Source organism: Manis pentadactyla, chromosome 3 (assembly GCF_030020395.1).
Source record: "Manis pentadactyla isolate mManPen7 chromosome 3, mManPen7.hap1, whole genome shotgun sequence".
NCBI lineage: Eukaryota > Metazoa > Chordata > Mammalia > Pholidota > Manidae > Manis > Manis pentadactyla.
Window position 1 is genome coordinate 113721734 of NC_080021.1, and position 24324 is coordinate 113746057.

General features: G+C 37.7%; 1 protein-coding gene across 6 annotated transcripts in view; it reads left to right on the plus strand.

Moving 5' to 3' along the window:
- Positions 1-24324, plus strand: part of LOC130682931 (ATP-dependent zinc metalloprotease YME1L1) — a 47593-nt gene that overhangs the window by 6137 nt on the left and 17132 nt on the right. For 3 of the 6 annotated variants that reach the window (XR_008996389.1, XM_057498327.1, XM_057498323.1), the window contains exons 3-9: positions 2485-2647; positions 4634-4732; positions 5202-5311; positions 6661-6811; positions 7227-7310; positions 17771-17853; positions 21435-21525. Coding sequence is in view for 5 of the 6 variants with exons in the window: in XM_057498323.1 (XP_057354306.1) it covers positions 2485-2647; positions 4634-4732; positions 5202-5311; positions 6661-6811; positions 7227-7310; positions 17771-17853; positions 21435-21525 (781 nt within the window). In the remaining variant the exon portion in view is untranslated. The remainder of the gene's footprint in view (positions 1-2484; positions 2648-4633; positions 4733-5201; positions 5312-6660; positions 6812-7226; positions 7311-17770; positions 17854-21434; positions 21526-24324) is intronic. The other 3 variants (XM_057498324.1, XM_057498325.1, XM_057498326.1) reach the window with 3 other exon arrangements.

Genomic DNA, 24324 nt, shown 5'->3' on the forward strand with positions numbered 1-24324 from the left:
GTTGATGAAATTTCATCTACATCTCCAACCCTAAAGTCTCTAAAATTTTAACATAACTTATTTAGTGACTTATAAAAATACCCCTCTGGAGAGATACCAAAGACCTCAAAATTAGGATGTCCAAAACTGAGCTACTCCCCCATGTTCCAGTGTTTGAGATCCTACAGTGGTTTCAGCACCTCTTCATCAGACTGAGTCCATCCAGGAGAGAGGTACCACATACTCATGTGAATAGTGGAAGTTTCCTACAAAAAGTTAGTATAATTTTCAGTCTAGTATTTTAAAAATTCTTTTTCTTATATGGGATTGGAATAAGTAGGGATTGGCTAGTAATAAGGAAAGAAAACTCCAAAATATATAGGACTAGAGGTTTAAGAAGCAGCTCATCCTCCTAGGACGGAGAGAGAGCTTTGCAGGAAGAGTTCTCCACCCCCAGGCTGAGGTCCTGACCTTGTAGGGAAAGCATGACCTTGGTTCACTGAGTGGCAGAGAAGTCTCTGGACCAGCTGAACTTGATGGAAATCTACCCTCTAGGGTCCCAGGGAAAGCTGTTCATGGAGATGGCGTCTTAATGGAAAAGCTGCTGGGTGCCTGCACTGGCCACTGGGCACTGTAGGAGCCATGCTGTGGAGAAGCAGGCAGGAACCAGGTCCTGGAGAGACCGTGTGTGTTGAGATAGGGCCTGCTGGGTGAGCTCCCCAGGACCAGGAGCCACAACCCTTTGCTTCTCCAGTATCTCTCCAGTGCCCCCTACTCAGAGTTTCACACTGACCAGTGAGCAGAGGAAAGAGATTTAAAGGGCCCAGGTCCATGTGATGAATCCAACAAAAAGGATGAAGAGGAAAAATTGCTATCAACAAATGGATAACTGGCACATCCACCCAGAATCCTTCTCCCTCTCAATCCCTATGCTCTGCTGGTTTCTTCAAACATCTGTTGTCTAAGATTAGTTCCTTCATCCTTAGGGCTTAGTTCAGGCTCACACCTTTTCCCCTTGTCCTGTCATCCTTCTCTCATCCAGTTCACCATCTACTCTTTTCTTCTTTAAAAGAAACAAAAACAAATTATGTTCACTCTAGAATTAAATTCAAACATGGCTTTTCACACTCTGGCCATAGCCCATCTTTCTAGTCCCTTCTTCAGTCACTAAACTTTTTACTACATCTCAACCATTCCGGGCCCTTTGATGACTTTCTATTTGCCCCCTTCCCCAAGGCTTCCTTCTTCATAATTCTGCAAACTAGGTGTTGCCTCAGGGAGGCCTTAGTTGACTTAGGAAATTAGTTGCTGTGTGTTCTGTGTTCTCTCACCACTTAAAAAAATATCTCTGTAATGGCACTTGACCATTCTGTATAATTACCATGTTTATATGTACCTTATTTCTCTTTATGCTAGGACCTGACACCCAATAAGTAAGAAGGGGACTAATTTTTGGTCTTACTTCAGAATCTGTTTCCTTTTTGAGGTCTGAATTGTAAATAGGCTTTTTGGTTTCCTTTTGTAAAAGGTTACTTGAGAGGTAGCACTTCAATATTATAGTCCTTCTATTTTCATTTCTTTAATAATGAGCTTTATTTGTACAGTTGTTGGTAGTTTAAAAAGCACTCTTAAATATTTTATTTCCTTATGCCTTTAAGTAGCTCACTGTACTTAAGGGTATGTATGTGAGTTAGGCATGATCTCTTCTGTTGAGCCACATGATCTCATTGTGAAATAGGCAGGGCATATTTCATAGTCATTTGACTAATGAGGAAATGGATTCTAAGAGTGTGAATGACTTGTCACATAGCTTGTAAGTGACAAATCCCTGGACATCAATCCAGAGCTATATAATCCATGTTTCTGACTTCACATCAATCATAAGAAGTTGGTACTTTATTTGTTCTGTTTAATTTTGTTCTCCTTACTTGAAGTTTTAGCTTTTGGGGGCTTTTAGTTAATACTTGTCTTTAATGTCTCTTTGTCAGCTCTTGTAAGAGAAGAAAATAACTCACCCTTATTTGTAGTGACTTTAGAACTTGTTTTGAGGTGAGTGTATTTTATTGCCTGGTTTCTCACATTTTTTGCCTTGTTCAATTTCATCCTAATTAGAAGTTAAATTATGGGTAACTGTAGAGCCTCTTGGTCCAAAGAAGTTTCAGTAGTGAGGCCAGAGGAGTGAAATGTCCCATTGTAACAGAGAATACCCTTTCTTTGTCAGATGGGTGTGTGTTTATGGGCATCAGAGCCTGCAGGACACTTTAAAGCTCCATGGACTGCTTCTGCCATTGGGAATATGATTTTTTTTAACCTCAAATCTCAGTGAAACTAAAACTGAAATTATTTGCACCAACTTATTTTTTAAATATTAGGAAGAAAAGCGGAATCAATAACATTTGTTAGGCTTTAGAAATACATATTGTTTCAATTGTTTCAGTGGATAGGAACCTTTCAATTAACTGTCTTGATGATAATGTTTACTTGGTTGACTTAAATCTTTTACAGCCTGTACTTAATTTAAGGGACCTTGGATTATCTGAATTAAAAATTGGACATATTGATCAACTGGTAGGTGGTCTACTTCCTGGATTTTGTAAAGGCAAAAGCATTTCTTCCCATTGGCATACATCTCATGTCTCCGCACAATCCTTCTTTGAAAATAAATATGGTAAGTTAATATATTTTATGTTCCAATTAAAATAAGCCATTTTAGTACTATTCATGACTTAAGAGATACCATTTATCATTTACAATTGTTTTGTGCCAGGCTCCTTGATAAGTTGTTTTCTTTTTTTTTAGGGGTCAATTTTTCTCACTGGAATCATTTTAGATTTGCAAGGATAGCACAGAGCTCCCATATACACTAATGTGTGACTTCCTCTAACTTTGAGCACCTACATAATCATGTTTTGACATTTGTGAAAACTAAGAAGTTAACATTGATACAATACTTTTAACTAAACTGTAGGCTTTATTTAGATTTTACCAAATGAAATTTAATTTCACAAACACTAGTCACTGTTTCTATTGGGGTCCTTTTTCTACTTGAGGATCTATGAAATATACTGGGTCTGACATTTAGAATAATGGAATGTTGTTCTAAGTTTAGGTGACAAACATGTATTAGATTCCAGTTCTCTGAGAATACATTGAATACATACTAATCATGGTCCTTTTTTAATGGACTATCCGTATCTTAATTGAGTCTTGGAACAATCTAGTAGTATATAGTAAGTGGGCACTTTGTTGAAAGGCGTGTCAACTTCATGAATTTCTTTTTGGATGATACTTGAACAGTGAATGTTAGAGGCTTATCAAAATACTTGTTGTATATTGATGGAAGAAGACATTTAAAAAATCCATTCAAGTTACAGAAGCCCAGGAACAAAAGAGCAGGTTTGAACAGTTGTTTCTCAATTAATTCATTTACTAATTTTTCATTCTTTTGCCTTTATTTCATGTAAGGTCTGAAAGATGAGGGATTCAGGAGTGAGGAAAAATGAAGTTTTTGAGGTTAGGGGCTTGGATTAAAAATCTGCTTCTGTTTTGTTACTTTTTATACTGTACTACCTCATTCCTGAGAGAAGCCCTGAAGCTTAGTTGTTAAGTGTAAGGAGACAGACCCGAACTCAGTCTTACCACTGACTTTGATATTTACTTCTCTAAGTTGCTGTTTTTCTCATGAAGTATGAGAAATAGCTCCTTATTTCATTTTGGAAGATCAAATGAAATAATGTAAGTACTGTGTGTGGCCCATAGTGTTGGGGAGAGTAAAGTTTTTGTTAGTATTATTATTTTATAGTAGTATTACTGTGACTTTGCTAGACTTCATGTTTATATTTCCATTAAAAAATTTTTTTTTATTTCATCAAATGTATATCACAGTGGTTCAGTGGACCTCCTCCTCTTCCCCTGCCTACTCCCATCCCCCTTGGTAACCACTAGTCACTTTTCAGTGTCTGTGAGTCTAATTCTGTTTTGTTCTACATTTCCTCTTAAAGTCATTCCTTTTACTGCCAACCGTCTTCTTGGCTTAGGCGGGCAAAGTGGAAGCATTTATGGACTGGTCTGTAAAGTTCTTGGAAAAATCCCTGAATTCTCACTAGGATATGGGGATAGATGAGAGCCAGGTTCTATTGTCACTGCCCAATTTTGTCTCTAGGATCATGGATATAGAGTAGGATGGGGCCCGTTGACGTAAGAATAGGAGTTAGGCAGGATCACCCAAGTATTCATGCCTATGGAAGCTTCAAGAGATATAGTAGTACCTCAGGTTGCTGTGTTTCATCACATTGTTCACTAGAGGCTGTGAAATTGTCTCTAGGAAATAGCTATTCTTTATCTCTTTATGCTGTGTACTAAAAGTAACTTCAGCTAAACAGATATCTTTTACCTCTTGATTTGAATTTAAACTCACTGGTAGCTGTATTTGTATATTAGATAAAAAATGCAATGAACAAGTGAGAGACAGCAAAATGATAAAGGACTATAGTTAGATTAGCAGTGCTTTAGGGTATTTAGTAAATGCATAGTCATTTATGGACAAAAGGCAAACAACTCGTATTTTTGTTTTTTTTATATTTGGTGAAATTAATTCCTTGGGGTTTTTGTGGCTTGGACATTAGAAATTTTATTCTTTTCAATTTCCCTCCAGGTTACTTAGATAAATTTAGTACCTTACGTTCCTCTTGCTTGTACAGACAACCTTCAAGGACTCTGAAAAGTATTTGTTCAGATCTTCAGTACTGGTCAGGTATGAAGCAACAAGTGTATTTATTTTATTTTATTTTATTTTTTAGTGAAGTATCACTGATACACAATCATATTGGTTTCAGATGTACAACACAGTGGTTCAACAGTTACCCATATTGTTAAATCCTCACCCCCGCTAGTGCAGTTACTATCTGTCAACATAAAATGATGTTAAACTGGGGCTTGGGGAATGAGACTGTGACTTGTACTTGATACTTATGAATAGTGCTTTCTCTTTTTTTTACTATTTTAAAATTGCCAAGAAAATGTAAAGTTAACTTACAGATTCAGTCTATTATTTGAATGACTGTAATTACAAGTGTGTTGAAGTGTCTGGCAAAGACTTGTGTTAACAAATCAGATTATGAGCCGAAATGTCCAAGTATGGTGTCAGAGTTTCAAATCATAGGCATTTTTCTTTTCTTAGAAAAATTTACAATGAGAAGTAAATGTGGTGCCATTTTATTTAGTTTTCATACAGTCTCGGGGTTTTAAAACATTGAAATCAAGGACAAGACGTCTGCAGTCCACTTCTGAAAGATTAGCAGAAACACAGCATATAGCACCATCATTTGTGAAGGTAATTAGACCTTTTTTGGTTCAAAAAGTAATAATTCTCAGGTATTAAAATGAGAACCTTCAGTACCTGATTTGTCAACCAGTTAATTTTCTCCCATCTTTGCACTTACGATTAAGGATTAATAACCTGTGTAATTATTATACCTACACCTCTCCTTAGGTGCCAAACTTGTCCCTCTACTGCTCGACTAGACATCTCCCTCTGGCTTTTTCCCTAATGTACATCTGCTTTGTGTTCTCTGTGTTAATAAATAGCATCCACCCAGGCTAGAAATCTGATGATCAATTTTGGTTTGTCCATTTTCTCTCACATCCCACATCCATGAATCACTAAAGTCCTATTGATCCAGCCTCTTAAATTTGTCGATTCTCCCTCTTCATCCCCAGCTCCATTGCATAGACAGACTATACCATTTCTTGCCTTGAGTGCTCTAAAGAAAAGGCTCATTTAGTCTCCTTGCCATTAGCTTTGCTACCTTCACTCACCTTCCAGATAGCCACCCACCAGTCTGTCCAAAACATAGTCACGTAATGTTTGTATTTCTCTGCTTTCCTGTCAGACGCCTGCTGTGGTACAGGGCATTTCATTGGCCTCTGCCTGCCATTTTTCTGTTCTTATCTTTCAATGTGCCACCCACTCTGTACCCCTGCCTTCCTCCTCTCTTGGCATTTTAAAGGCCTGTCGTACAAGATGGCTTGTGGTTCTTGGGCACCAAAGGCTGTTGTTTCATGGCTCTGTCAAGTTGTTCCTGCTTTGTAATTCCCTGGGATATAGATAATAGATACCCTATCCTCTGTAAGGCCTTTCCTGACTGATGTAGGTAGTATTTCACTTCTTTTACTACCTTACCTACTGCTTACAGTATCAGAATGATTTTTAAAACTTAGGTATTTATGTATCTCTCCCCATTAAACGTAAATCATTCAGATCTTTTGTTACCTTTACAGCTTCAGAACTTAATACAGGCAAAGTACATGAAGGGTGTCTTGTCAGTAAACAGTTACAAATTAATGAGTTGTTCCTTGCAGTAAAAATAAAGGAGTGCAAATATCATGTCATTAGAATCCAAAGTCAATGTGTGGCCTATTAACAGTTTTAATGTAGTATTTAGTATAGATAGAGTTCTTACAGAGAATTTATATCAATTGATTTGTGCAAGTATGTTAGATACAAGGTGTTAAATTCCTAGTTATTGATTAAGTAATTTATTGTGAGTCTTAGTCTAATTCTTCACACTGACCATAAAAATTAAAAATTATAGAATTTGAACTTTTTTGTGAGTGGTCATTATACTTTGGTGGAGCATTAGCTATATAAGCTGCCAATACTGATGTTGTTTGTGTTCTTAGGGGTTTCTTTTGCGGGACAGAGGAACAGATGTTGAGAGTTTGGACAAACTCATGAAAACCAAGAACATACCTGAAGCTCACCAAGATGCATTTAAAACTGGTTTTGCAGAGGGTTTCCTGAAAGCTCAGGCACTAACGCAAAAAACCAATGGTAAGTTGATTTGACACCCCCCATATTTGGAATGAACATCTGAAAGGAAGTCAGAGTCCACCTTTAACTGACTTGGAGAAGAGTTATCCAGCTTTTCATTTCATTCCTTATCCAAAAGTTATCAATCATGTATCCCATTTGTAACTTCAGTGGTGTGGAAGTGGAAATACCTGCTTACCACTTTTGGCTTTCTCAACTGAGAAATCACAGCTAAGGACAGAAGCACGTGTGGCTTCATGAGACTTTTGGTAACGGTGCTGAAAGGAAATCGTGGCTGTAAGGCAGAAGAACTCCAGGTTACAGCATAGGATGTGATGAAATATATGAGTACCTCTTATGAGGACGCTAATATTTGCATTTCACTGAGCTGTCGTTTCTCATGGACATCTTTCGACTTAGGCTTTTTCTTTTCCAGATTCTCTCAGAAGAACTCGTCTGATCCTCTTTGTCCTGCTGCTCTTTGGCATTTATGGATTCTTTAAAAACCCATTTTTATCTGGTAAGTGTTTTTATTTACCTAATTTTTTAAATCTTTTAAAAACCTGTTTCTTTTTTATAGGTACTCTACCTAAGACTTAGAGAAAGGAAGCACTGATGTTTCTGGCTCCAGGGTCTAGGCTTTTCATTTCTGAATAAAGAATTCTCCGATTGGGTCACGTTGCAATTGTTTTTTGCATTGAAGAAGAAACGTTTTAATCTGTTATGATTGTGTACGATCTGCATTTTCAAAAGGCTTATTATACATTGTACATTGCTTTATGGCTTACAAGAAAAGTTCCTTCAAATACTGTACAACTTCAAGTTTTACTACTTTGTCTCAAAAATAGTATTCCTTAAAATTGCAAGGATAGAAGACAAGTAGTGATTCTACAGCATCTTACTACGCTGATGGACAGAGACTGTAATGGGGTTTGTGGGTGGGGCTTGGTGATGGGGGGAGTCTGGTAAACATAATGTTCCCCATGTAATTGTAGATTAATGATACCAAAAAAAAAATTGCAAGGATAATGTTAGAGTGAAAATGTTAGATTAATTTCTAGTAGTGGTTAGTTTCCCAGTTTTAGGAAGTGATACCTAATTATTAAATTAAAAACATGTAGAAAAGTTTCAAACAGCAATACCAAGGGAAATAGTTATCCATTTCAAAGACACTAATAAATTGAAGTTACTAAAAATTAACTTACTAAATGAATCTCATGTTATCTCAGTTTTCCAGTCTAAGAAGTAATGTTGTCAAGTTTAAGTGGTTCTGATTACATTTTCTACTCAGTTGTGACACCTTGTTCTCTACTCTCTTTATGACTGATTACCTTGAGAGAAAAAGCTGATGTACAGTTAAGAGCAACGGTTGACTTGGCTCAGGATTTCGTCTGAGAATATGCCTGTTGTCCCATATATTTTAATGTGGCATCAAACTGGAGATGAGTTTTTAACATCTACAAATAACCTTCTTATATTTAGATTGACTTTTTCTTATCTCCCTCTTTTTGTGTACCCAAAAAAGAACAAGCACAGGGAAGATAGCTGGTATTGGCAGGGTGCTGGAGGCGTGGGATGAGGTCTGATGATTCTTTGTTCTTTTAATTGCTGTCTTGCATTAAGTAAAACAATCAAAATAGGAAATGCATTGCCTCTGTGTAATTATTCTTAATTTTTTATAAGGTCTGGGTGAGTCTCCTGTAAACTAACTTGGATTATTTATTAAGCCCATCTATGTAGGTACTTTAAAAGTAATTTAGTGGGCTAAAACTATTAATGTCTGTTCTAGAATTGCTGAATGAAATTTTCTGTCCTGACTCGTATGTTCTTGATATGTTGAAGGTTTCTTACTAACCCTGTATTTTTTTTTTTTTTTCAGTATTTACAGCTTTTATTTTAAAAGTATGACAAACTATTATAAGAATAATCAAGATGATTCATTAATGGTTTTGCCTTGGAGTAATGATCTGTTCCAAATTTGAAAAACTACGCATAATTGTTGCAATGTTCCCCTGGTGTTTTTTTTTTTGTTTGTTTGTTTTTTGTTTTTTTAAATAATTATTTTTTATTGAAGGGTAGTTGACGCACAGTATTACATTACATTAGTTTCAAGTGTACAACACAGTGGTAGAACATTTATATACATAATTCTAGGTTCCAGCTATCACCCTACCAAGCTGTTACAATATCTTGACTATATTCCTTATGCTATACATTACATCCCGGTTACTTATTTATTTTACCATTGGATGTCTGTCCTTTTTTTTTTTTTTTTTTTTTTTTTGTGAGGGCATCTCTCATATTTATTGATCAAATGGTTGTTAACGACAATAAAATTCTGTATAGGGGAGTCAATGCTCAATGCACAATCATTAATCCACCCCAAGCCTAATTTTCATCAGTCTCCAATCTTCTGAGGCATAACAAACAAGTTCTTACATGTAGAACAAATTCTTACATAATGAATAAGTTACATAGTGAACAGTACAAGGGCAGTCATCACAGAAACTTTCGGTTTTGCTCATGCATTATGAACTCTAAACAGTCAGTTCAAATATGAATACTCATTTGGTTTTTATACTTGATTTATATGTGGATACCACATTTCTCTCTTTATTATTATTATTTTTAATAAAATGCTGAAGTGGTAGGTAGATACAAGATAAAGGTAGAAAACATAGTTTAGTGTTGTAAGAGAGCAAATGTAGATGATCAGGTGTGTGCCTGTAGACTATGTGTTAATCCAAGCTAGACAAGGGCAATAAAACATCCACGTATGCAGAAGATTTCTCTCAGAACAGGGGGGGTGAGGTTCTAAGCCTCACCTCTGTTGATCCCCAATTTCTCACCTGATGGCCCCCCTGCGACTGTGCCTGTCTTAGGTTGTTCCTCCCTTGAGGAATCTTACCCGTCTCTGGCTAACCAGTCATCTTCCGGGGCCATACAGGGAAATGTGAAGTTGGTAAGTGAGAGGGAAGCCTTATTGTTTGAAAAGGTTAGCTTTTTACTTCTTTGCATATTTATGCCCTGTGGCTTCTATGCCCAGCATTTGTCTTGAGGTATCTTTACCACTTGGAGGAGTTATGATACTCGGTAAATTTGATATGAGGCACGAATTCTATTTAAGGGTTGTAATTAGGAAGGAAGAAGAAAAGCTATAGAAGTAGCAGACGGAAGAAAACATGGGAAGATTGATTATTTCTTTGACATATCTTCTTGTAGAGTAACTTCAGCATATATAGGTTTTAAGCTACTACTTAAATTGCGCACACACATTAACATAATAGGAGTATAGTTACATAACCAAAGCATATCTGTAATTACCAGCCATCTCCAGTGAAACCAAGAAAACCATTAAGGCACCTTAGGCATTTGTGAAAACTTATCTATGATATGGTGGATATTGTCCAACTGAACTTGAACAGTCTAAGAGAAATCAGACAAATTAAAACAACCCATTCCTGGGGACTGTTCACATGCCATATGTTCTTTTAACAGTAAATAGTCTGTAGTTGTAAGAGTTTGGAGCGCTACAATTTGCACTTCTCCAAATTCTTGGTTGAGTTCCAACAGTATAGATCCAGTCAAATTTGTTGTTTTACTCTATGCACATGCCAGCTTAGATATCTCCTTCTTCATTCCCATGGCAAGTCCAGGAACTGGTGGGATGAGTGCATCTACAGCTGTAGCAGTGCGTGGATCTTTGTTGGGGTTTTTTGATGATCATCTTCTGGCATGAGTCTTCCAGAGAGTGCAGATGTTGGAAGTTCTTTTTCATATCGTATCTTAGTTCATTTTCGGGGTAGCCCAATTAGGCTTTGATCCTCTGTATAAACACAAACAGACCCTTTGCCTACACTTTTATATGCCCTTTATACCCTTGTGTAGAACTCGTTGGAGGTTACCACACAGGAACTGCCCTTTTTTTTTTTTTTTTGCTTTGTTTTTGGTATCACTAATCTACACTTACATGACGAATATTATGTTTACTAGGCTCTCCCCTATACCAGGTCTCCCCTATAAACCCCTTTACAGTCACTGTCCATCAGCATAGCAAAATGTTGTAGAATCACTACTTGCCTTCTCTGTGTTGTACAGCCCTCCCTTTTCTCCTACCCCCCCATGTATGTTAATCTTAATACCCCCCTACTTCTCCCCCCCTTATCCCTCCCTACCCACCCATCCTCCCCAGACCCTTTCCCTTTGGTACCTGTTAGTCCATTCTTGAGTTCTGTGATTCTGCTGCTGTTTTGTTCCTTCAGTTTTTCCTTTGTTCTTATATTCCACAGATAAGTGAAATCATTTGGTATTTCTCTTTCTCCGCTTGGCTTGTTTCACTGAGCATAATACCCTCCAGCTCCATCCATGTTGCTGCAAATGATTGGATTTGCCCTTTTCCTATGGCTGAGTAGTATTCCATTGTGTATATGTACCACATCTTCTTTATCCATTCATCTATCGATGGACATTTAGGTTGCTTCCAATTCTTGGCTATTGTAAATAATGCTGCAATAAACATAGGGGTGCATCTGTCTTTCTCAAACTTGATTGCTGCGTTCTTAGGGTAAATTCCTAGGAGTGCAATTCCTGGGTCAAATGGTAAGTCTGTTTTGAGCATTTTGATATACCTCCATACTGCTTTCCACAATGGTTGAACTAGTTTACATTCCCACCAGCAGTGTAGGAGGGTTCCCCTTTCTCCACAGCCTCGCCAACATTTGTTGTTGTTTGTCTTTTGGATGGCAGCCATCCTTACTGGTGTGAGGTAATACCTCATTGTAGTTTTAATTTGCATTTCTCTGATAATTAGTGATGTGGAGCATCTTTTCATGTGTCTGTTGGCCATCTGTATTTCTTTTTTGGAGAACTGTCTGTTCAGTTCCTCTGCCCATTTTTTAATTGGGTTATTTGTTTTTTGTTTGTTGAGGCGTGTGAGCTCCTTATATATTCTGGACGTCAAGCCTTTATCGGATGTGTCATTTTCAAATATATTCTCCCATACTGTAGGGATCCTTCTTGTTCTATTGATGGTGTCTTTTGCTGTACAGAAGCTTTTCAGCTTAATATAGTCCCACTTACTCATTTTTGCTGTTGTTTTCCTTGCCCGGGGAGATATGTTCAAGAAGAGGTCACTCATGTTTATGTCTAAGAGGTTTTCGCCAATGTTTTCTTCCAAGAGTTTAATGGTTTCATGGCTTACATTCAGGTCTTTGATCCATTTTGAGTTTACTTTTGTATATGGGGTTAGACAATGGTCCAGTTTCATTCTCCTACATGTAGCTGTCCAGTTTTGCCAGCACCACCTGTTGAAGAGACTGTCATTTCGCCATTGTATGTCCATGGCTCCTTTATCAAATATTAATTGACCATATATGTCTGGGTTAATGTCTGGATTCTCTAGTCTGTTCCATTGGTCTGTGGGTCTGCTCTTGTGCCAGTACCAAATTGTCTTGATTACTATGGCTTTATAGTAGAGCTTGAAGTTGGGGAGTGAGATCCCCCCTACTTTATTCTTCTTTCTCAGGATTGCTTTGGCTATTCGGGGTCTTTTGTGTTTCCATATGAATTTTTGAATTATTTGTTCCAGTTCATTGAAGAATGTTGCTGGTAGTTTCATAGGGATTGCATCAAATCTGTATATTGCTTTGGGCAGGATGGCCATTTTGACGATATTAATTCTTCCTAGCCACGAGCATGGGATGAGTTTCCATCTGTTAGTGTCCCCTTTAATTTCTCTTAAGAGTGACTTGTAGTTTTCAGAGTATAAGTCTTTCACTTCTTTGGTTAGGTTTATTCCTAGGTATTTTATTTTTTTTGATGCAATTGTGAATGGAGTTGTTTTCCTGATTTCTCTTTCTGTTGGTTCAATGTTAGTATATAGGAAAACCACAGATTTCTGTGTGTTGATTTTGTATCCTGCAACTTTGCTGTATTCCGATATCAGTTCTAGTAGTTTTGGGGTGGAGTCTTTAGGGTTTTTTATGTACAGTATCATGTCATCTGCAAATAGTGACAGTTTAACTTCTTCTTTACCAATCTGGATTCCTTGTATTTCTTTATTTTGTCTGATTGCCGTGGCTAGGACCTCCAGTACTATGTTAAATAACAGTGGAGAGAGTGGGCATCCCTGTCTAGTTCCCGATCTCAGAGGAAATGCTTTCAGCTTCTCGCTGTTCAATATAATGTTGGCTGTGGGTTTATCATAGATGGCCTTTATTATGTTGAGGTACTTGCCCTCTATTCCCATTTTGCTGAGAGTTTTTAACATGAATGGATGTTGAACTTTGTCAAATGCTTTTTCAGCATCTATGGAGGTGATCATGTGGTTTTTGTCTTTCTTTTTGTTGATGTGGTGGATGATGTTGATGGACTTTCGAATGTTGTACCATCCTTGCATCCCTGGGATGAATCCCACTTGATCATGGTGTATGATCCTTTTGATGTATTTTTGAATTCGGTTTGCTAATATTTTGTTGAGTATTTTTGCATCTACGTTCATCAGGGATATTGGTCTGTAGTTTTCTTTTTTGGTGGGGTCTTTGCCTGGTTTTGGTATTAGGGTGATGTTAGCTTCATAGAATGAGTTTGGGAGTATCCCCTCCTCCTCTATTTTTTGGAAAACTTTAAGGAGAATGGGTATTATGTCTTCCCTGTATGTCTGATAAAATTCCGAGGTAAATCCATCTGGCCCGGGGGTTTTGTTCTTTGGTAGTTTTTTGATTACCGCTTCAATTTCGTTCCTGTTAATTGGTCTGTTTAGATTTTCTGTTTTCTTCCTGGGTCAATCTTGGAAGATTATATTTTTCTAGGAAGTTGTCCATTTCTCCTAGGTTTCCCAGCTTGTTAGCATATAGGTTTTCATAGTATTCTCCAATAATTCTTTGCATTTCCGTGGGGTCCGTCGTGATTTTTCCTTTCTCGTTTCTGATACTGTTGATTTGTGTTGACTCTCTTTTCTTCTTAATAAGTCTGGCTAGAGGCTTATCTATTTTGTTTATTTTCTCGAAGAACCAGCTCTTGGTTTCATTGATTTTTGCTATTGTTTTATTCTTCTCAATTTTATTTATTTCTTCTCTGATCTTTATTATGTCCCTCCTTCTGCTGACCTTAGGCCTCATCTGTTCTTCTTTTTCCAATTTCAATAATTGTGACATTAGACCATTCATTTGGGATTGCTCTTCCTTTTTTAAATATGCTTGGATTGCTATATACTTTCCTCTTAAGACTGCTTTTGCTGTGTCCCACAGAAGTTGGGGCTTAGTGTTGTTGTTGTCATTTGTTTCCATATATTGCTGGATCTCCATTTTGATTTGGTCATTGATCCATTGATTATTTAGGAGCGTGTTGTTAAGCCTCCATGTGTTTGTGAGCCTCTTTGCTTTCTTTGTACAGTTTATTTCTAGTTTTATGCCTTTGTGGTCTGAAAAGTTGGTTGGTAGGATTTCAATCTTTTGGAATTTTCTGAGGCTCTTTTTGTGGCCTAGTATGTGGTCTATTCTGGAGAATGTTCCATGTGCACTTGAGAAGAATGTATATCCCGCTGCTTTTGGATGTAGAGTTCTATAGATGTCTATTAGGTCCATCTGCTCTACTGTGTTGTTCAGTGCTTCCGTGTCCTTACTTATTTTCTGCCCAGTGGATCTATCCTTTGGGGTGAGTGGTGTGTTGAAGTCTCCTAGAATGAATGCATTGCAGTCTATATCCCCCTTTAGTTCTGTTAGTATTTGTTTCACATATGCTGGTGCTCCTGTGTTGGGTGCATATATATTTACAATGGTTATATCCTCTTGTTTGACTGAGCCCTTTATCATTATGTAGTGTCCTTCTTTATCTCTTGTTACTTTCTTTGTTTTGAAGTCTATTTTGTCTGATATTAGTACTGCAACCCCTGCTTTCTTCTCACTGTTGTTTGCTTGAAATATGTTTTTCCATCCCTTGACTTTTAGTCTGTACATGTCTTTGGGTTTGAGGTGAGTTTCTTGTAAGCAGCATATAGATGGGTCTTGCTTTTTTATCCATTCTGTTACTCTGTGTCTTTTGATTAGTGCATTCAACCCATTAACATTTAGGGTGACTATTGAAAGATATGTACTTATTGCCATTGCAGGCTTTAAATTCGTGGTTACCAAAGGTTCAAGGTTAGCCTCTTTAGTATCTTACTGCCTAACTTAGCTTGCTTATTGAGCTGTTATATACACTGTCTGGAGATTCTTTTCTTCTCTCCCTTCTTGTTCCTCCTCCTCGTTTCTTCATATGTTGGGTGTTTTGTGCTGTGCTCTTTCTAGGATTGCTCCCATCTAGAGCAGTCCCTGTAAGATGTTCTGTAGAGGTGGTTTGTGGAAAGCAAATTCCCTCAGCTTTTGTTTGTCTGGGAATTGTTTAATCCCACCGTCATATTTGAATGATAGTCGTGCTGGATACAGTATCCTTGGTTCAAGGCCCTTCTGTTTCATTGTATTAAATATATCTTGCCATTCTCTTCTGGCCTGTAGTGTTTCTGTTGAGATATCTGACGTTAGCCTGATGGGTTTCCCTTTATAGGTGACCTTTTTCTCTCTAGCTGCCTTTAACACTCTTTCCTTGTCCTTGATCTTTGCCATTTTAATTATTATGTGTCTTGGTGTTGCCCTTCTTGGATCCTTTCTGTTGGGGGTTCTGTGTATTTCCGTGGTCTGTTCGATTACTTCCTCCCCCAGTGTGGGGAAGTTTTCAGCAATTATTTCTTGTAAGATACTTTCCATCTCTTTTCCTCTCTCTTCTTCTTCTGGGACCCCTATAATACGGATATTGTTCCTTTTGGATTGGTCACACAGTTCTCTTAATATTGTTTCATTCCTGGAGATCCTTTTGTCTCTCTCTATGTCAGCTTCTATGCGTTCCTGTTCTCTGATTTTCAATTCCATCAATGGCCTCTTGCATTCTATCCATTCTGCTTATAAACCCTTCCAGAGTTTGTGTCATTTCTGCGATCTCCTTTCTGGCATCTGTGATCTCCTTTCGGACTTCATCCCATTTCTCTTGCGTATTTCTCTGCATCTCTGTCAGCATGTTTATGATTCTTATTTTGAATTCTTTTTCAGGGAGACTGGTTAGGTCTGTCTCCTTCTCTGGTGTTGTCTCTGTGATCTTTGTCTGCCTGTAGCTTTGCCTTTTCATGGTGATAGGAATAGTCTGCAGAACTGGGACGAGTGACGGCTGGAAGGACTTCCTTTCTTGTTGGTTTGTGGCCCTCCTCTCCTGGGAGAACAGCGACCTCTAGTGGCTTTTGCTGTGCAGCTGCGCCCAGACAGGGCTTCTGCTTCCTGCCCGGCTGCTATGGAGTTAATCTCCGCTGTTGCTGTGGGCGTGGCCTGGCTCGGGCAGCTACTCCAAAATGGTGGAGTCGCGTTGGAGCAGGAGCGGCTGGGAGGCTATTTATCTCCGTAAGGGGCCTCCCTGCTCCCTGCAGCCCAGGGGTTAGGGTGCCCAGAGATTCCCGGATTCCCTACCTCTGGATTAAGTGACCCGCCCTGCCCCTTTATGACTTCCAAAAAGCACCCGTCAAAACAAAACAACGCCCACCAAAAAAAAAAGAAAAAAAAATTTTTTAATTAAAAAAAAAAAAAAAAGTTTTTAATTAAAAAAAAAAAAAGGTGGTCGTTCGTTTTTCTTTATTCTGCGGTGCCAGCCTCAGGCCTCTGCTCACCGGTCTTTCTGCCCTGTTTCCCTAGTATTGCGGTCTCTATCCCTTTAAGACTTCCAAAAAGCGCTCGCCAAAACAAAACAGCAAAAAAGCAAAAAAAAAAAAAAATGGTCGCGCGCTTTTCTTATGTCCTCTGGCGCCCGGCCTCCAGTGCCCGCTCACTGTTCTTGCTGCCCTGTTTTCCTAGTATCCAGGGCCCTGCACTCTGGCCCTGATGGCTGGGGCTGGGTGTTCGGCAGTTCTGGGCTCCGTCTCCCTCCCGCTCTGCCTGCTCTTCTCCCGCCGGGAGCTGGGGGGAGGGGCGCTCGGCTCCCGCGGGGCCGGGGTTTGTATCTTACCCCCTTCGCGAGGCGCTGGGTTCTCTCAGGTGCGGATGTGGTCTGGATATTGTCCTGTGTCCTCTGGTCTTTATTCTAGGAAGGGTTGTCTTTGTTATATTTTCATAGATATATGTTGTTTTGGGAGGAGATTTCCACTGCTCTACTCACGCCGCCATCTTCTGCCCCTCCCCTAACCCTGTATTTTTGCCTGCTAATTTTCTTGCTTCTAAAATTTCAATCCATCCTAAGATACTGTTCTTGGTTGTTTCTGAGGTAATTAGCCATTGCTCAGTTTACTCATTTACATCTGTCTAGTATGGAAATTTACATGTTGGGGAGAGGTGTAAGAAAGCTTTGTAACAGTTCCCCATGCTTTATCTCAAATATTGTACTACCCTACCAAATTCTTACTATCTTTCTTATTCTTAATGATGTTATTACTGATGTCATCTGAGGGCAACTAAAAACAGTTGTTAGAGGAAGAAGGCTACATGATAAGTGAAACAATCTGTTAAGGTTCCCCCCCCCCCTTTTTTTTTAAATGCCAGTTTTTATGCTAGGTTTAAGATAACATATTTCATAGTGTAGATCTCTAACCAATTGTGTCAGGATAATTCAGGGTGATTTCCAGGACCATGGCCTGGGAACCTGCATAGACATATGGCTAGAGTGATTTTTATGCACAATGAAATTTGAGAACCATTGGCTTGAATTTCTATTACTAGATATTATAAGGAGAAGCAGCAAATAATTCTTAGTTTTAATTGGAAAGTACAAAGATGTCTTTTCAGTGTGAATCATTTATTCCTTGAACATGGTCTAGAAGTGCAGAAGCCCTAGTTTCTATTCCTCACTCTGATTTAATGTATGTGAACTTAGGTATTTCCTTTTTGGGGGGCTTTCTTGCATCTGAAAAATAAGTTGGTTGAAATTTTATGAATCTGTCAAATTTGTAAGCATTTCTTTTCTTCCAATTAGTCCGTTTCCGGACAACGACGGGGCTTGATTCTGCAGTAGATCCTGTCCAGATGAAAAATGTCACCTTTGAACACGTTAAAGGAGTAAGTTAAAAAGTTCCCCCTGTTCTCGTCAAACATTATAATTGTGTACAGTCAATATTTGATTCCAAAGGTGTGAAATAATAGAAAACCAAATATGTATTGGTCTCTGCCCCTGGTTCCTGGCACAGAGCTCCTAAAACCCTTGAAATTTCCCAAGTGATAAGAGCACTGGGAGCATCTTCTGTTTTAGTATTTGGTCTTTGACCCCGACTCCTGACACAGGTTTTCTGAGTCCTTTAGAATTTCTTGGGTAATGGCAGTGTCTCTTGTTCTAATGGGTGTGATTCTTGGTGGGCTCCTGGGTGAGGGCTAGTCACTACCAGAAAGACCAAACCATGGTTAGAAGTTTGGGACTTTCAGCCTACCTCCTGTTCTCTGGAGAGCAGGGAGGGGCCGGAAATGGGGTTAATAATTAATCATTCCTGCACAAAGAATCTCCCATAAAAATCCCAGTAATTTGGGGTGTTGCAGGTTCCCGAACACATGGTCGTGCGAAGAGAGTAGCATGCCCAGAGTTGTATTGGAAGTCCTTCCTCTTCCCACATACCTGGCCTTGCAAATCTCTTCCACCTGGCTATTCCTCAGTAATACCATTTCATAATAAACCAGTAGTCCAGTACCTAACCTGTTTTCTGAGTTCTGTGAGCCACTCTAGAAAATTAATGGAGCATAAGGACGTATCTTGGGAACCTCCAGCTCATAGCCAGTTGGTCAAAAACAGAGAAAAACATAGAGTCATGATTGGCATCTGAAGTGGATGTGTGGCAGGTGGTGGGGGGATAAGTCTTGTAGGACTGAGCCCTTAATCCTTTGCTGATAGGATCTGATACTCTCTCCAGGGTGATCATGTCAGAACTGAATTGAATTGCAGGACATCCTGCTGGAGTGTGAAGTGCTTGGTTAGGGGAAAAAGTACAACACATTTGGTGACAGGAAGTAGTGTAGAGTAGTTGAGAGTGAGTCAAGGAAAATGAGAGTGTGTATTTCCTTTACATTAAGGAATATTATGCAGTAGGTAAAATGGCATCCAAAAATATTTGAAACTTTAATATTCTGAGTAAATGACAGTAGTAGATGATAAGTCTTATTTCATGACAGGGCTTCATGTCAGTTTGTGAAACAGTAAGGGTCATGGAATGAATGTGGACTTCATAGTCAAAGACTTAAGATTTCAAATTTAATTTTGAGTCATTGGCTTGAACAAGTTACTTTAGATTCTTACAGATAATGTATATGCTTGGCACATAGTTGATGCATAGTAAATGGTACTTTTCTTCACCCATTCTCTTAATTGATGTTTGTACTCTGGTACCTAACCCACCTGTATTGAAAGAACAGAGTGGATGAATACCAGTTTATACCCAGTTAGCTAAACCATTTGTTTAATAAATATTAATAGTGTCTACTAAGTGCCAGGCTCTTTTTTACATACTGGATAAAATAAAATAAATCTCTGCCCTCATGTTTTAATTGTAGTGTAAACTGGACAACATGGTACATACGGGAATACAGAGAATGTTCAAAAATGGTAAAATGTTATGGGAAAAATATAGAGCAGGGTGAAGAGGATTGGGAGTTCTGGGAGAAAGGTCACAACTTGAAATGGGGTGTTCAGTGTATGATTGAGAAGGTGATATTTGAGTGAAGAATTGAAGAAGATGGGGTGAACCGTGCATGTGTCTGTGAAAAGAGCATGCCTAACCAGAGGAGGAGAGACAGCAAAGGCCCTGCAAAACTAATGTGCTCAGCCTGCTCACTGAGCAGTGAAAAGGCCACTTCTGAATGGATGGAGTGAACAAAGCAAGTGAGCAGAAGTCATGGGAGATGAGGTCAGGGAGGTATAGAGGACCTGGTTCATAGTGTCTTATAAGCCGTTTTTAGACTTTGGCTTTTACTCTGGTCAAGTGGTAGCCATTGAAGGATTCTGAGCAGAGGAAAGATGCGGTTTGACATAAAATTTAATGGGAACTGTGGCTGCTGTGTTGATAATCCAAAGGGACAAAGGTAGAAAATAGGCCGTTACTGTAGTCCAGGCAAGAGATAGTGGTGGCTTAGGCTGACAGGATAACAGTAGAGTTCATGAGAAGTGGTTAGATTGTTAATACGTCTTTTGAAGGTAAACCCAACAAGGTTTCCTGACAGAAGAGAATGTAGGGCATGAGAAAGAAACAGGTGTCAAGAATGTTCTGGTAACATTCTGTTTCTAGAGCTGGAGGCTGATAACATATTTGGAGTTCACTATGTGAAAGTATATTGAGGTATATACATTTATGATTTGTGCATTTTTGTGTGAGTATTAAGCTTCAGTAAAATTTGTTTAAAAAAAGATTTGACTGGATTATTGCAATAATTTGTTTAAATATTCAGAAGTATCCATATACTAAAAACATACCAAAATATTTGGTCAAAGTAGTGGATAACCTTAAATTGCAGGAGAAAAGGAAAACAGATTGCACATCATCTACTCAAATTATTTTCTCTCCCAAACCTGTGGCAAGAGAATTCCCAGTAGAGGAGTTTATATAAAATCTATGGAGGAAAATAGGGCTAAGGGATCAAGGCAGTGAATGAAGTTGTAAAAACGCTTATTAATATTTTTATGGAAGCTATATATAAATAACTAGAAATTCTGGGCAAGGAAGAAATTGGTATACAGACTCTTTTAAGACTTGGTCCGTTGATCACAGACACTACCTTGTGGCATACCTACCATGGTAAATGCTACCGAATTACTTTGGTCTATGTAAATTTAGGTTTTATAGCAATTACAACACTTAGTCATATTAGCACAGAATATTTGGTGATGATCCACCTTGTTCTGTCTTCTACTGTTTATTATCAGCATGCCTTCAGCTTTTACTCAGAGATGAGCTCATCCTATAATAAAGTATGATCAGTAATTATGTACATTGCAGGGAGAAAGTAAGAATGCCTCAATTTTGCAAGATTTTATAGTGTTGGGATTAAATCTTCTAAACTTCTTTGACACAGCTATTTACAAAATGATACTCCGTAAAGTATGACTTGATTTTAGTCACTGCCCTTTGTCATTTGTTAGGAACTAAATCATGTATAATTTTGTAATAATTCTTATAATGAATATAATATAATCACAAATTCATGTTACAACTTAAACACAGACCTCCTTATCCTTAAATATTTAAATATATGGTAAGTCCACATAATTTGCCCTTGAAGCTTATTACCCGTCAAAACAAGTCCTGGATTTGAAACTTTTTAGGTGACTCTTTTTGCTTATGTTAAATACCACTGACACATTTAACTAGAATTTTCAACATTCCAGTCCTAGTTAACTGGAGGAAGTATTGATAATGTAAGAAATTTAAAAAAAATTTTTTCTTTGGATATGTAAGGAGACTTTGTATAATTGGCAAAGTGTCAGGAGAAACCTGTGTGTGTGTGTGTGTGTGTGTATTTATTTATAAAGGACCCTTTTTGTATCCTTTCACTGAATGAAGAGCCAAATTAATATCCAGTTAAATTGATGATTTTCAAAGAGGCTATCTTGATAATCGAATCATTATTTGAAAATATTTGAAAAATAAATTGTGTAACTTTAGGTGGAGGAAGCTAAACAAGAATTACAGGAAGTTGTTGAATTCTTGAAAAATCCTCAAAAATTTACCGTGCTTGGAGGTAAACTTCCAAAAGGTAAGATATCTTCCCTTGACCGTGAGTTAACAAAAAATACTGTAATATATTAGTAACTTAATTTTTATCAGATTTGACTGACTAAAGTTTAGTTCTTAATTGCTGTCTTACAAATAAAGTGCTCATTCTGAACATACTGTTCTATAACCACCTTTGCGGGGGGCGGGGGGTGATTTAACTTGTTACAATTTCAGACTTTATAGTTGTAAGGATAGTAGAGAATAGTCACTCTCCATACTCCATTTTGTCCCATTTGCTCATTGCCTGTACATATACACTTTTTTTTAAAAACTACTTTTGAGTAAATTTCAGATGCCATGCTTCTTTATCCCTAAATATCTCATTGTGTATTTCCCAAGAATAAGGAAAAATCTCTACCTAATTTACATACATGTTCTCTTTAACATAACATATTAAAATCAGGAAATTTAACATGAATCCAAAACTATTGTAAAATTCATTGTCATTCAAATTTCAGCATTTTTTCAATAATATCTTTTGTAGCGAATTGCCCCACCCCCACCCCCAGGTTCAGAGGAATCAAGGTTCACACATAACATTTAGACTTTCTTTAATCTGAAAAAATTCCTCAGCCTTTTTTTTTTTCCAAGGTAGTGGGGGAGCTGATCTTTTATTTGAAAAATTGTGTAGAGTACATGCTAATTTGTAGAACATTCCTCAGTTTGGCTTTCTCTGATGTTACTCAATATGGGTTTTAATGAGTGTGATACTGTGATTTATAATAAATATATGGTAGTTCCCATTTCTTGGAATTTCATAGTTATGAAAGCAGTAGTTTTGTTTTGTTTTGTTTTGTTAATGAGCTGACTTTATGAACATATGGAAAGATGAAGGCTGGTTGCCCAAAGAAGCAGCCATGTGATTAGGGGGTCAGAACTTTTACTTTCACCCACCCACCCCACCCCGACCTCTGGAGGGAAGAGGGGCTGGAAGTTGAATCAGTCACCAGTGTCCAGTGATTTAATCACACACACCTATGAAATGAGGCCTCCATTAAAACCCCAAAAAGATGGGGTTTGGAGAGCTCCCAAGTTGGTGAATATGTGGAATTCAGTGAGAGTGGTGCACTCAGAAGAGGGCATGGAACTCCCTCGCCCTTACCCTGTACTTTGCCCTTTGCATGGCTTCCATCTTGTTGTTCCTGAGTTACATCATTTTATAATCATTTTAAACCAGTTATCTACTAAGCAAAACTTTTCTCTGAGTTCTGTGAGCTGCTCTAGCAAATTAATCAAACCCAAAAAGGTCACTGGGACCTCCAACCTACAGCCTGTCGTTCCGGTAAATCTGAGCCTGTAATTTGTGGGATCTGATGCTATCTCCAGGGTAGGTAGTGTCAGAATTGAATTGTAGACACCCAGCTGGTATCAAAGAATTGCTTGTTGGTATGAGGGAAAACTCCACATATTGGAATTGGGTGCAGGATTATAATGGCTCTGTGGTGTCCTGCTGTGTGGTTATTACGCTTTTTATCTAACCATTTATATTGAGCTTTAAATGTTTCCAAGCTTTTGTTATTAAAATTAGCACTGTGATGGTCATGTTAGTATCTCAAGACATTGCCCACATGCTTATTCGCTTAGAATAAATTCTAGGTTATTCATTTATTACACATACATTATTCTAGATTCCAGTTCTACACTTGGAATTGGTGAGTTAAAGGGAGCACTCTTATGTAAGTCTTACTTTTATTTTGCTCAGTATCTCTACTGAGGATATCAGCAGTGTATAAAAATACTGGCATGAATCTTTTCTAATTTAGGGCTCACTTATTAAATCGATACAATAACATTATAGAAAGTACGATTAGAACTCTAGAATGGTTGCATTCTTTCCAACACAAGGAATATTTTATAAATTTGTGGGAAAATCCTCAGGTAAAAACCAGAGAAATTGATATAAAGATTATTTAAACCATGTAGGGACCACATGGCAATAGTCTTAAGGGTATTTTGGAGCTTTCCTGAAAAAGAGTTTATGTTAAAATATAGCACTAATACAGTTTTGTTGTTTTTTTAAATGTAGTCTGCAAAATGAAAAAGACTTTGTAAACCAAAGAATTCTGTTATCCCAACTTATTTGGTGTGAAAATTTTTAAACATGGAAAAGTTAGAAAGCTGTAGACCTTAACTGTATGACATTGAAATACTTAGTTATGAATTACCTAAGACTACGGGCGTTGTCCTAAATAGAGTAATTTATCCTGCCAATAAAGCTGGACATTTAATATCATGTGCTTTCCAGTGTTTTTTAAAATTGATATCAAATGTCCCTAGAATTTTTTGAAATACATTTTTAATGGAAGATTATCAAGTCAAGATTCATGCATTTCATTTGGTTGTTTAGTCTTTTAATTTTTTTTTTTTTAAGAGAAAGGAATATGATCAGAAAAATGTACTTTCATAGCTGATCATCCAACACCCTTTAAAAGATCAAAATTAAGGATATGTAAAGCATGCATCTTTTAATCTATTTTTATATGACTTTTGTCCTATTTGTTTAGTGATAAACAAGTTTATATTCCTTTCCGTCAAGAATCTGTCTTGCCTGTGGCTGATACATAAACAGTATTTAAATAATACAGAGAAACTATTTATGGAGAAGATCCTGAAATGAGTTCATTAGTAGATATATAGGTGTTTTGCTGTGTCTCAAAATACTGGTTGCTGATGTGCCTTCAACCCCAAAACTGTAAATTAATTGAGAATTCCTTGTTCATAGGTTCATATCAAGGTTTGTGTTTTGTTTTTTTTTTAATAATTTGAGTCATTCTTGTTT